We start from the raw sequence: 12634 nt of genomic DNA, 5'->3' as shown, positions 1-12634 counted from the left end.
GTCAGGCCCCCTGGGCACCATGCTGAGACAGATGAAGCCATGGGTTTTTGTTTATTCAACAATGTTGCTGTTGCTGCTAGTTATCTACTAAACGAAAGAGTAAAGACTTCTATTGACTTTTGTGATGTCCTTGTATTCTCTTACTTATTTTCAAACTCGTTGGCCACATTCCTTAGGTTTTCCTATTTCCAAGTTCTTTTGGCTTTTCTTGAATACAGCCGGATCTAGGTGTCAAGAAAATTCTGATTGTTGATTGGGATGTCCATCACGGAAATGGCACACAGAAGATGTTCTGGAAAGATCCTCGTGTACTATTTTTCTCTGTTCATAGGTATGTAATTGTGACCTTTATTTACTCTTCTTTTGACGCTACAAATGTTCAACTCTGTTAGTGTTACCTTTTCACTTGATTTCTATTGAGTTTTATTCTTGGTTAATAATTAAAAACGCATTTGTGGTTAGGCATGAGTATGGAAGTTTCTATCCATCAGGCGATGATGGGGATTTTAACATGGTTGGGGAAGGTCCAGGTGAAGGGTTTAACATAAATGTTCCATGGGATCAAGGACGATGTGGAGATGCGGATTATCTTGCCGCATGGGACCATATCTTGATTCCTGTGGCTAGGGAATTTAACCCCGATATTATATTGCTCTCAGCTGGATTTGATGCAGGTATATACGGTTTTAAGCATTATTTTACTTTAAGGCTATGTCACGTTCAGAGTTGTGTAACCTTTTCAAACTCCTCTCCACAGCCATTGGTGATCCGCTCGGGGGTTGTCGCGTAACACCATATGGATATTCAGTTATGTTGAAGAAGGTTGGTGTTTATGTGAACTCCCTATTTTGTTCATTGTTTGTATTTGCATTCCACAGGTCTCCATCACTGAGCTACATAATCTATACTTGGATGTGATATCATTCTGTTTCACCAATGTTCTCAGCTAATGGAGTTTGCACATGGAAAGATTGTGATGGCCTTAGAGGGAGGGTACAATCTTGACTCAATTGCAAAGTCTTCACTTGCATGTGTCCAAGTTTTGCTTGAAGACAAAGTAATTCAAGGTTCTTCTGAAGCATACCCATTCGAGTCTACATGGCGTGTCATACAAGCGGTATAGCTCTATACCATCTTCTTACGTAGCTCTATACCATCTTCTTACGTCCTCATTTCACAATCTGAAACAATCTTTTTTCTCTTTCCAGCTCAGTTTTCCGTCATAAATGTTCTGTAGGGCTTATGTTACTAATTGACAAAACTCATCTGTTTCTTGTTGGTTCAGGTACGCAAAAGGCTATGCGCATATTGGCCTTCACTTGCAGATGAACTGTCGTGGAAACTGATTGATCAGAAAACTCCTAATCCAGTTGGGCACCCTTCTTTCTGTCAACCATTTCCATTTCCGTTTTCGTTGTTCATCAGGGAGCGTTTCCTTGCCAAATTAGATTTCGAAAAACCTCACTTCTTTATCACTTAGCAACCACTTCTTAACTTCTTTGCCTCTTTACTAGGTTTCCTCTGCTTAATCTTCTTTTTCTGGAAACAGTTTATGTATTTCTTTTGTTTGTTCATTATAGATTATCCTTATCTCAAGCTCTGACTCTGAAATTGAAGACGATGACCATGGACTCGTGGATCAAATATCAAAACTCAGCATTGAAAACTACCAAGTAGATACTGCATCTACATCTTGGAGAGCTGATCTCGCAAAGGTTGACGTTTGGTATGCTTGTTTTGGATCCAACATGTGGAAACCGAGGTTTCTTTGCTATATTCAAGGGGGACAGGTAAGTAACCAAGTTTAGTTTTGTTTTTTTTGGGGTCGAGTCTGAGCTTAGGTCTTAATTGACACATTGATGACTTGTCTGTGTTTATTTCCAGGTCGATGGTATGAAAAAGGCATGTGTTGGTTCAATGGATAAAAGTCCACCAAAGGAAATTGTGTGGGAAACATTTCCACATAGATTGTTCTTTGGCCAGGAATCTACTGCTAGTTGGGGTGTAGGAGGAGTTGCTTTCACCAATCCTCTTGCTAATCTTAATGATCAAACTCAAATGTGTTTGTACAGAATCACGTTAAGTGTACCACGATTCGTCTCAGTTTCCATTCACTTTCCATATTTACTTCATTTAATGATTTTTTCTAGGTATTCACTAAAGGTTGTTATTGTTTTGTGAACAGGCTTGAGCAGTTCAACGACGTTCTGTGTCAAGAAAATGGTTTGAATTTAGATTCAGATTCGGCATCCTTTGATCTAGCTGCTCTTCAGTCAGTAGAGAATAAAGGATCCATTTTACCTGAGGCTGTTTCGGTTAGTCAGACAACAAATGTTGATTGATACACTCATAAAAAAAATGTAATAATCACATCTATACTTGTTCATCGACATTGTTTACAGAATAGCTGGTATGCAAATGTTGTCTGGTTGGGGAAAGAAGGCGGCATTCCTATACTTACAATGACGTAAGTTTTCATTGTTCCTTTTCTTTTGCTGCTGAGTTAAACTGCGAGAGGAATAAACTCATCCAACTTCCTTTTTTTTTTGCTGCGGTTTCTCAATAACTTGTTTTGTTTGCAGTTGCAGGCCTTCTGCTGTTGAGAAGTTCAAATCCGGTGAGGTCCCTCTAAGACCTCCTGGAAAAGCCTATGCCAACACCTTGATAAGGGGACTTGTGGAAGGAGGAAGATTCTCTGAAGAAGAAGCTGAGGCTTACATAGACAATGCTGCGTCTAAACCTCTCTGATGTATTATTTACCCAGAAACCGAACTCTTGATAACGATTTGGAGCTTTGGGGTTTCTGAGTTATTCAATTAGGATTTTCTTATTTTTAAAAACACAGGTTAAGAAATTGGGAGACTTTTGAGTATATGTCTTTTGAAAGAAAGGCTGTGTCCTCTCTTAGCTCCCTAAAGCAAACTCTGTATGTATAACTGTATAAGGTAAAATGGCTTCGGATTAGGCTTTACTGTGAAGCTGCTGTATTCGGTATAATAAACCTCCTGTATGGTTTGTATCAAATGCAAATCAATATTGTGAATTCGGCATAGTATTTAAAGAATTCGTGTTTTCCCTCCCATTGTTTTTTTGGTAAAAAGGATGAGAAAAACCTTAAAAAAAGATATACTGTGGCACTACACACTATCAACAGAACCACATGGCATCTTTTTAGAACGTTATTACAGTTTAGTTTACAAAGCTTGCCGTTAAGAAAAAGAAACCAAAAATGGATAAGGAAATATATACACTAGCTGCCTAAAGCTTTTCATATTAGAGGATATCTTTGCTGTTCTTATAACTATAGTTAATATTCCCTACCAAAAAAAAAAACTATAGTTAATATTAATAGAGTAATATTATTAGATTAATCAATTAAAATGAAGTAATTTGCCACGTCATACCATATATAAAAATAAATCAGAACTAAAATCATTAAAACAAAATAGATTATGAAAAATAATATAACCACTCTTTTATAAACCTAAACCGAAATATAATTTCATTTAATTACAAAATCTAAACCCTAACCACTATTTTATCAACCCAAACCGAAATATAATTTTGTTTAATTACAAAATCTAAACCCTAACCACTATTTTGTCAACCTAAACCAAAATATAATATTTTTTTTAATTACAAAATCTAAACTATAACCACTATTTTGTCAACCCAAACCGATATATAATTTTGTTTAATTACAAAATCTAAACCCTAAACACTGTTTTGTCAACCAAATCCGAAATACAATTTCGTTTATGTATAAAATCTAAACTCTAACAACTCTTTTATAAACCCAAACCGAAATATATAATTTCCTTAATAAAAATCCTACAGAATTTGTTTCGATAATTTGTTTTCTTTTTATTTATTTTAATTTGAATTTACTTTTTAAATAAAAAATAAAATGACATATTGTTATATTTTGATTGGTTATTAGAAAGAGGGTGAACAAGAGTAACCCAAGTATTTTTCATATTAATATTAACGTTAAATCATTTAAATTAGCTGGCTAACTCCAAATCTTGTTTTTGTCATCAAGCTGGCTAACTCCAAATTGTATCAAAAATTGTCAATCGAAGACTATTTTCTTATGAACTTATGAGTTCTGTCATTGCATATCAATTGAATGCTCGTGTTAAATATTTGAAAAATTAAAGTAAGGGGAAAAAACTATTTATTCTTTGGTAAAATGGGCCAAATGCTAATATATTTTGTCTACTTTACATTTTTAGTCAATTTCATTACGCGAAAAAAAACAAAACAAATATATTTATTTATTTTTCATTGACTAATTTCTCTAAATTTTCCGTAGTTGTTTGGTTTACTCAACAAATTATTTTTTTCTCTTTCTCAGCAACCGTTATAAAAAAAAAAAAACTGAAACAAAAACCATTTAATGAAATATAAAGTATATTTATTATCTGATATTTGGGAATTTAATAATAACCTTACAGTTTTCTCACTAACTTGCCGTATCGTCGTTGCCATTGTAAACGAAGAAGCTCGAAGATAATAAATAAAACACAGAGCCGTTCGTTCGTCTTGTCTAAGTTTCACAGATTCGATTCTACCAACTCCCGACAAAGATTCGACCTTGTGTTCCGATTCTTCGATATCTTAGACCTTCCATTGGTTAAATTGATCATTTCTTCAAGCTACACGAGCAAGGTCTCTCTTCTTCTGTATCTTCGTTCCTTGCAACTTTCGCCTAAAGGGTAAACGTCGTTGCTAGTAAGTAAATGCTCCCCACCTTATCCCTGACGGAAAAATCGAAGCTTTTTTCTGAGTTTTCCAAGATGGCTATTGCTCAGTAATTCGATTTCGGGATAGTTTGATACCAAGTTTGGTTTTTTTTGGGCGTTGCTCTCAACCTGATTCCTGCATTTTGATACGAGATTCTAGGTCTCGACTTGAGTTTTCTTGTGTTCTTCGATTGATTAAGGATTAGTGTCTTCTCTTGACAGTTAAAAGCCCTGAGCTTTCGATATGAATATGGAGTTCGTTCATTGGAATGAAGAAGTGGAGATTCTACTGTTCAGTTTTGGGTTGCTCTCTTGATTCTTTAAGTCAAGAGAGGAAGAAATGGATATATGGTTAATCGCTGCGACTGCTGCTACGGGGTATATAGCTAGGCAATTGCAGAATGTGACGAAAGGTAAAAATAACAACATCCTTGAATCCTCTTCGGATGATGTTCATAGTGCGAATCCCGAATCTCCTCCTAGGTGCCTGCTTAACAGTTCGGTGAGAGTTAAGAAAGCTAATGAAAACAAGTTTGGGGATGAGAAAATGATATCAGATGGGGAACATCAGGATACTTCTACGAGTGGGGAGAATTTGGGATGTTACAATACTAACCATTCGGATTCTTTTATTGGTTTCATGCCTGAAGTCTCTGAAGTTGAACATGGGAATTGGAAAACCAGTGCTACTCTTGCAGGTGACACACAGTTCAATTCTTCATTTAGGCAGAGAACATTCATTAGGAGAAACCAGCGGTACAGGCGATTAACCAAACCTTTGAGTTCCCTGGATAACTGCTTAATGTCTCAGTTTCATAGAGAGCAAATGACCATGGAAGATTACATGACTAGCCCGTTTCCATCACCACACGCTTTAGTTTCAAGGCCATTACTCGTGACTGATGGTACTCGTGTAATTAGTAAGAGCACTGCAGATTCGTTGTGGCTGAGCCAACATATTATGCTCAATGACGATAAGGCTACAGAAAGTTGCAAAATCCCTGGATTGGAGTCTTCGGTTGAGAGAAGAGTGGGAAATGAGACGAGCAAGAGTAGAAAGCATGGTAAAGTTGTTGCAATCTTTAGATTGTTATTATTTATGCTAAAATTTTGAAAAGACTTGTACATGGCGCTGAATTTTTATATTTTATCAGGTCTAGGTGATGCAACAATGTTACTACAAATCGGTATCTCGATTGGCATCATGTCCTCGTTCATGGCAAGCCAAGCCGAAGTGAGCAAAGTCCAACAAGAGCTGAAGCAAACAGAGAACTTGGTGCATGATTTAGAAGATGAGCTCAAGATGAAAGACTCGTTGATAGTGAGAGAGATAGATATTGAATACGCAGCTGAGAATTTAGAATCTATAAGTAATATCGAAGCAGAGCTTGAAGCTGAACTTGAAAGGCTAGAAATCAACATGAATTCCTCCAACATTGAGACAAGACTCTCTGATTTGATCGAGGTATGTTGTCTACACTTTTTAAATATGCCATTTGCTTTGCCCTATCAAATTTCAAAGTTCAATTTTGTAGATGGAGTCGGACTGTGAGGTAGAATTTGCACAGGGTGAACTGAGAGCTGATCAGGTAAAAGGGAAACGTTTAGATGAAATTGAGTCCAACCAGGACCCAAGTGGCAACTCCACGCCTGAGTCAGGAAACTATGCTGTCTCACCTCGTGAATTGAGCTTGCGGTTGCATAAAGTTATCAATTCACGTCTTGAGAAACGGATTGCAGAGCTCGAGACCGCACTCCAAGAGAGCCAAAGGAAGGTGGAGCAGCTGGTCATGGAATCAGAGAGCAAGAAGAAGTCATGGTCAAGGTTATGGGAAACCCGCGATGTGATGACATATAAGAGTGACTCAAAAATCCCAGTTGCTATAGAGCACACCAGGACTAATCTTGCTGAGATCCAACCCCTGGTTATGAACTTAACTGGGGAAGCACTTGATGCATTCAATGAATCTTACGACGAATTGATGAAAATAAACGATGACTCGGAAGATGATGATGATGATTCACCATTGGAGATGCAAGAGAGCGGGATTCACCAAGAAGATTTCTCTTCAACAAACAAAAGCTCACCTTGTAGCCATCAGAAGGATGATTTAAAGGTGCAGGAGCAGGAGCTGCTAGACCTTATTGGTATGGAAGATGAAGAAGAAAACAGCGGCTTTGAGAGTGAAATGGAGAAGCAACTGATAAAGCAGATTGTTGAGAAAACAAAACAAGGGTCTCCTGTTGTGTTGAATGCTCAGAAGATGCTGTTTCTCATGGAAGAAACTGAACATAAACTATAACATAGGCAACATTAGAGTTTTGCGTGGATGAAATTTTCAAAGTTGAAACAAAGCTTACTTTTTTTGCTTAAAATTCAATGTATACCTTAAGAAACCATCTCAAGCTACAAGAAAAGTTGAAACAAAGCTCACTTTTTGTTTAAAATTCAATGTATACCTTAAGAAACAATCTCAAGCTACAAATTATTTTCAAGATAGAAAAGGAGATTATTTCAGGATAAAGTGTTTTCATTCAGGAAATGTAGAACAACTACTACTAATCATAGGAATTAATATGAAAAGACAAGTCTTGACAACAGTTTTTGCTAGTTGATTCAAGCTCTTTTGGCGACATCAGTGTCATCTTCGAAATCTCCTTCCATTGGTCCATTCTCCATCTTTATTTCACTTTTCTCCATGCTTCCAAATTGATCCTCACCACCAAACTGTGAGCTGTTGGCAACTGGGTTTCCTCCAAACTGGCCATCTCCAGCAAATCCACCATTATTGCTACCGTAAGTATTGGCACTACCATAACCACTACTTCCATTATAGTCGCCAACAGCCCCTGCAGTTGCACTTGGAACATCACCATAAGTGTTGCCGCTAGATCCAAAGCCACCACTTGCACCATAGCCACCTCCATAGCCACCAGCAGCACCCCCTCCATAGCCACCAGCAGCACCCCCTCCATAGCCACCCGCACCGCCTCCTCCATAGCCACCCGCACCGCCGCCTCCATAGCCAGCACCACCGCCTCCATATCCACCACCTCCGTATCCACCACCTCCATAGCCACCACCACTTGTTCTATCATTTGCATAATTTACTTTAACAACCCGGCCATGGAGATCCTGATGGAGGATTAAGGCATTGGATCAAAAAGTGAAATTTATTAATGAATGTTAATCTCAAAAAAAAAAAACATCCAATATCAGGCAAGAAAATATTGAAAACGGTGGATATTATTAATATAAGGTTAAACCAACGAGACAACTGAAAGCTAACAGATATTTTTACTCTAACAAAGATTCATAAATCAGCAACTGAACTTACCCGGCCATCCAAAGCCTGGATAGCACTAGAGGCCGCTTCTGCAGAAGTGAATGTAACAAAACCAAATCCCCTCGATCTACCCGTTTCACGATCCAAAATAACCCTAGCTGAGTAAAAACATAGTGGCCGCGTTAGCAGAAGGCAACTAAGCAAACAAACTCAAGAAACAAGCGCCTAATTTGTTTACTAACACACACTGCAATAGCAATCACAAGAATACTAAACAGAACAGGTATTTACTTTCAACGACTTCGCCATATTTAGTGAAAGCTTCTCTTAAGCTATCCTCATCCATGCTATACGCCATACCTTACAACAACGAAAAAAGAAAGAAACAAAATCACAAAGTTGGTAACAAAGCAACAAAAAATAAGTAACCAATGATTTGCTTCCAAAGAGTTCCTAAAGCTAGACTCACCTCCAATAAAGAGCTTAGAAGATGACATACACCTTATAGCCTGAAAAAGCGAGGGGCTTGATAGAGAAACATGAGCATTGAGTTGCTTGCTTGTCGTCTGCTTCAGTATGTTACCGAATTTACTCAAAAAAGCCATCGCCTTTAGATATCTAAGATGCAAAGATAAATACATTAGTCACCGGAAACTCAAATTTAAAGTAAGGATCATATCATTTCCTCTTTTCCTACTCATATAGGCAAGTTTCATACTTGACCCCGTTTTAAAAACGACAATCAAAGGCTTTTTAAATTCAAACTCTTTGCTTTGCCCAGCGGACTTTATAAGAAACCAAAAATTGAATTTAAAGCCAAAACAGAAAACAGATATGTCATCAGCAGCAAAGATCGGAACTAAAATCGATGGAAAACGAAAAGCGAAGAAATGACGGAGATCACTCAAAATCAGAGACGAGAGAACCTTTTACAACAGCTAAAGAGACTCGAAGCTGAGAACTTCTAGGGTTTATGAGAAAGAAATGAGCTTGTAGAGTAAAAGTACCTTGTTATTTCGCTTCCTCTGCTCTGAGTCTGTGATTTCTCGATTTTGTTAAAACCCTACTTGACCGAGTTAACTAGTGTGAGGGTTTATGTAGCGAAGTTGCACGATCTAACTTAATCGTGACCGTTAGATCTTAAGATGTTGAGAAAAGATATTTCATTGGGTCGTCATTATGTCTGCGTGACAGCTCAGTTATAACGAATATATCTCTCTTTTTGGGCAAGCACTATCTCAATTTAAAAATGGGCCTTATCGTCCTCATAAGACATGTCGTTTCTATTTACTTGAGGCCCATTTGTATTGCTGAAAGCGCAACCCGAGTCACATTCTATTGACCCGAAACTAAATGAATGGGTTGACCCGAAACATGAAACACACTCAAAAAGTTGTTGCTTTTTAGGGTTTTTGTGGTCTCCGCTAAGTCAGTCGTAGACACTCTCTCTCACATTTGCTCTTTCTGTCTTTACCAAGTTTCCGCCGCTAACAAAACTACACAGCCATGGCAGCAAATTGTGACCGTATCCTTCAATTCTCTATTCTTTTGTATTACCTCTAATAGTTTTGTTTTGTCAAAGGCTTCTCTGAAACGCAAAAAAAAAAAAAAAAAAAAAAAATCATTTCATTTTGTTCAAAAGGGTTTAGAATATAAGTTGATTTCTTGATTCTAGCTGGATCTGTTGTTACATCTCTGAAGCTTTTCTTGTTTTACAATAAATTTAGATCTCCTTGGTTAGTTTTACATGTATCTTATAAAATCTTTAACTTTTAGGGTTTATGGAAGATCTGATGTTTTGATTTAAAAAAATGTTATCTCTTTTAATTTTTATTACTGATCTTGTTGATTCGTGGATAGTCAAAAGGTGTTATTCCTTAACTTCAAATATGTACAGTTGCTTCAGATGTGCTTCACAATTTGTCGCTTGATCCAAAAATCAAGGCTTTAGCTCCTGATTCTGATAACAAGGTATTTTTTGTTTGCTGATTTTGTATCTCTGATTTCGTTTTGGTCATGTACTTCAGACTGTTACCTCCTGATGCTCTTTTCTATAACTTTATTTCAATAATTTAAAACCATTCCTTTTGTTGTGTCAACTACGATTTATTCTCTGAGTGAACTTATGAAGGCTACTGTCCACTTTAGTTGCAGGGGGCATATGGCGGAAACGGTAATGACTACTTACTCAATGAAGAGCTTGTGGAGGCTACCAAAAACGGTAAACCTGGTCTTTTGTCTAAAGATGGAGGTTTAGCCAAAGACAAGGGATCGAACCCTAAGAAACTCGGTTACCAGAACTCAGCATTTAACGCAAAGGGTTCATATGCAAAAGGTGCCTACTCTTATGGATACTATTCTCCAGCATATCAGTACCCAAGATATGGTTACAGTGGGAGCTATGCCGCAGGAAAGGCCAATCTTCAGTATCAGTACCTAGTATGTTCTCATTTCATTCGTTCAGCTGGAGTCATAAATACCCTGTTTTGTAGTCTTGACTTGTTTATTCATTAATTCTTTATCATCTTATTTTGCCGACTCAGCATGGAAGATCAGCTAGTGCAGGTCAATCTTATGGGTACATGGATAACATTTACTCAAATTATGCGATGTGTGGACCTTACTCAAATGGATATGGCTATGGCTCTTACGGTTATGACGCATGGAAGCACATGCCCAATTGGTATGCGGTTAACAATTCCTACAAGACAAGAAATGGTTTTCAAGGATATGGCAAAGAAAACATTGAGGGATTAAATGAGCTGAATAGAGGGCCACGAGCTAAGGGTTTCAACAGCCAAGAGGGTTCAAAGGTGATGACTGTATCTACCAAGGAGCAGATTGTTACTGAAATTGAGAAACTCTGCGAAGATGGATCTCTTTTAGAGCTCAAGGACTACAATAAGAAAGATTTCCCTGAGACCTACTCTGAAGCAAAGTTTTTTGTTATCAAATCGTATAGTGAAGATGATATCCATAAGAGTATCAAATACAATGTTTGGTCCAGCACTCCCAATGGTAACAAGAAGCTGGATGCTTCATATAACGAGGCAAAACAGAAGTCAGAAGGCTGTCCTGTGTTTCTACTCTTCTCTGTGAGTTGATAAAAAAACTTTCCATATTTTATTAACCTCTGGTTGGTATTCCGATTTTAATTGTAGTGTTCGTATGTTTTCATCTATTTCACAGGTAAACACGAGTGGACAATTTGTTGGTTTAGCCGAGATGGTAGGCCCAGTGGATTTCAACAAGACTGTTGAATACTGGCAACAAGACAAATGGATTGGTTGCTTCCCTGTCAAGTGGCATTTTGTTAAAGATATCCCTAACAGCTCCTTGAGGCATATTACTCTGGAGAACAATGAGAACAAGCCAGTTACTAATAGCAGAGACACACAGGAAGTATGTCTGAGCATTGTGTCATCTAGCACTCTTTGTAGTTGAATAGGTGATCTGTCATTTCTATTTAACCCACAATGACCTTTTTGTCTGCAGGTAAAGCTAGAGCAAGGAATGAAAGTCATCAAGATTTTTAAGGACCATGCAAGCAAGACATGTATCCTTGATGATTTTGTGTTCTACGAGAATCGTCAAAAGATTATCCAAGAGAGGAAAAGCAAACACGTGCAGATAAAAAAACAGGCAACAATCTCTGAGACCAACTTCTTGGTAAATTTAGTTCAAGAAATATAAAGGAAAAATCTATAACAAATTTTTGTATTTGTGCAGGATTTGGTTGCCACTGCAAACAAGGTAAACAACAGTGTAATGCCAAAATATAATACTGCGAAACCGCAAGAGTCTACTGCGGCCTCTGATGATGCAGCAGCACTAGGAGTTGTGACTCAAGTGGTGAAAGAGAACGAGTTAGCTGTCGAAAAGAATGCTGTTGCTACTGCCTGCTGAACCAACCTTTGGTTTTAAGGGGGAACTGGGTGGGCTGTTTTAGGCTATTTAGGGCGTTTCCCTAGTTTTGTTTCCATTCCAAAATTTGCAGACTTTTTTGTTTACTTTTGTTGGAACCGAGTTGAGGGTAGTAGCCTTAGTAGATGAAGTTTTGGCTTGAGAGCATTCATCATCTTTCAGTTAATCTCTATCTCTTTAGTGATGGTCCAATATATGAGGGTATGTGCAAAGATTGATGTTGAATCTGCTTATTCAATCTTATATTTTCTTTCAGCCAAGACCAGTAAAAGATACATTTAGCATATGCGTCATATCCGAATGCAGGAAACAAACATTTGCTATAACTCGTAATATTATAAAACTTTGTCCATATTTTGTTTTGGTCCAATTAATGTTTGCTTTTGTCAGCTAGTCAGTTTCAGTCAGTTATCGATAAAGAGAATATGGCCTAGCATCAAAATCGTCTGAGCAACGACTCCCTCTTGTCTTCTTCGGCTGCAGGCTTACTAACTTATTAAACATTTTCACTTTCAGCAACGAAACACACGGTAATAACAACACTTTGGTTGTTGCGTATATATCAAAATAAGTTGAGTGTACTACGATGAACACAAGCATTGTAGACTTCCATAAACTGGAATATGTTATTCTCCATTCTATCACTATATTAAAGCTACATTATAGGTTCAGTGTTAG

At 37.5% G+C, this 12634-nt stretch overlaps 4 protein-coding genes across 5 annotated transcripts in view; 3 read left to right on the top strand and 1 right to left on the bottom strand.

The window, feature by feature from the left end:
• LOC17877286 (histone deacetylase 5) overlaps positions 1-3077 on the top strand; it is a 21158-nt gene extending 18081 nt beyond the window's left edge. Inside the window, exons 4-14 of the mRNA XM_023777838.1 lie at positions 6-99; positions 219-331; positions 463-674; positions 758-822; positions 947-1117; positions 1286-1369; positions 1581-1790; positions 1885-2078; positions 2186-2315; positions 2403-2467; positions 2583-3077. Coding sequence (XP_023633606.1) covers positions 6-99; positions 219-331; positions 463-674; positions 758-822; positions 947-1117; positions 1286-1369; positions 1581-1790; positions 1885-2078; positions 2186-2315; positions 2403-2467; positions 2583-2748 — 1504 coding nt within the window. The 3' untranslated portion in view covers positions 2749-3077. The remainder of the gene's footprint in view (positions 1-5; positions 100-218; positions 332-462; positions 675-757; positions 823-946; positions 1118-1285; positions 1370-1580; positions 1791-1884; positions 2079-2185; positions 2316-2402; positions 2468-2582) is intronic.
• Positions 3078-4482: 1405 nt separating this feature from the next.
• LOC17874799 lies at positions 4483-7145 on the top strand. Its single transcript, XM_023781559.1, has 4 exons — positions 4483-4734; positions 4968-5809; positions 5900-6210; positions 6281-7145. Exons 2-4 carry the CDS (start codon positions 5086-5088, stop codon positions 7046-7048), a joined length of 1803 nt encoding a protein of 600 aa, XP_023637327.1. The 5' UTR covers positions 4483-4734; positions 4968-5085; the 3' UTR covers positions 7049-7145.
• An 80-nt stretch (positions 7146-7225) lies between these two features.
• On the bottom strand, positions 7226-9141 carry LOC17875341 (glycine-rich RNA-binding protein 3, mitochondrial). The gene is made up of 5 exons (XM_023781561.1): positions 9040-9141; positions 8502-8650; positions 8324-8392; positions 8084-8190; positions 7226-7881 (listed from the first exon to the last, which is right to left on the bottom strand). The coding sequence occupies exons 2-5, from the start codon at positions 8635-8637 to the stop codon at positions 7363-7365; spliced, it is 831 nt and encodes a 276-aa protein (XP_023637329.1). The 5' UTR covers positions 8638-8650; positions 9040-9141; the 3' UTR covers positions 7226-7362.
• Positions 9142-9451: 310 nt separating this feature from the next.
• On the top strand, positions 9452-12216 carry LOC17876791. 2 transcript variants are annotated; one of them, XM_006280304.2, is made up of 7 exons: positions 9452-9557; positions 9930-10003; positions 10187-10471; positions 10576-11127; positions 11222-11434; positions 11528-11674; positions 11762-12216. In XM_006280304.2, the coding sequence occupies exons 1-7, from the start codon at positions 9539-9541 to the stop codon at positions 11936-11938; spliced, it is 1467 nt and encodes a 488-aa protein (XP_006280366.1). In that variant the 5' UTR covers positions 9452-9538; the 3' UTR covers positions 11939-12216. The 2 variants fall into 2 exon arrangements, with proteins under 2 accessions (XP_006280366.1, XP_006280367.1); XM_006280305.2 differs by having other exon boundaries at positions 10181-10471.
• The last annotated feature ends 418 nt before the right edge of the window (positions 12217-12634 follow it).

The sequence above is a fragment of the Capsella rubella genome, unplaced genomic scaffold (assembly GCF_000375325.1).
Source record: "Capsella rubella cultivar Monte Gargano unplaced genomic scaffold, Caprub1_0 scaffold_8, whole genome shotgun sequence".
Classification (NCBI taxonomy): Eukaryota; Viridiplantae; Streptophyta; class Magnoliopsida; order Brassicales; family Brassicaceae; genus Capsella; species Capsella rubella.
The sequence above is the reverse complement of the archived record's forward strand: the minus strand, read 5'-3'. Positions and strand labels throughout refer to the sequence as shown.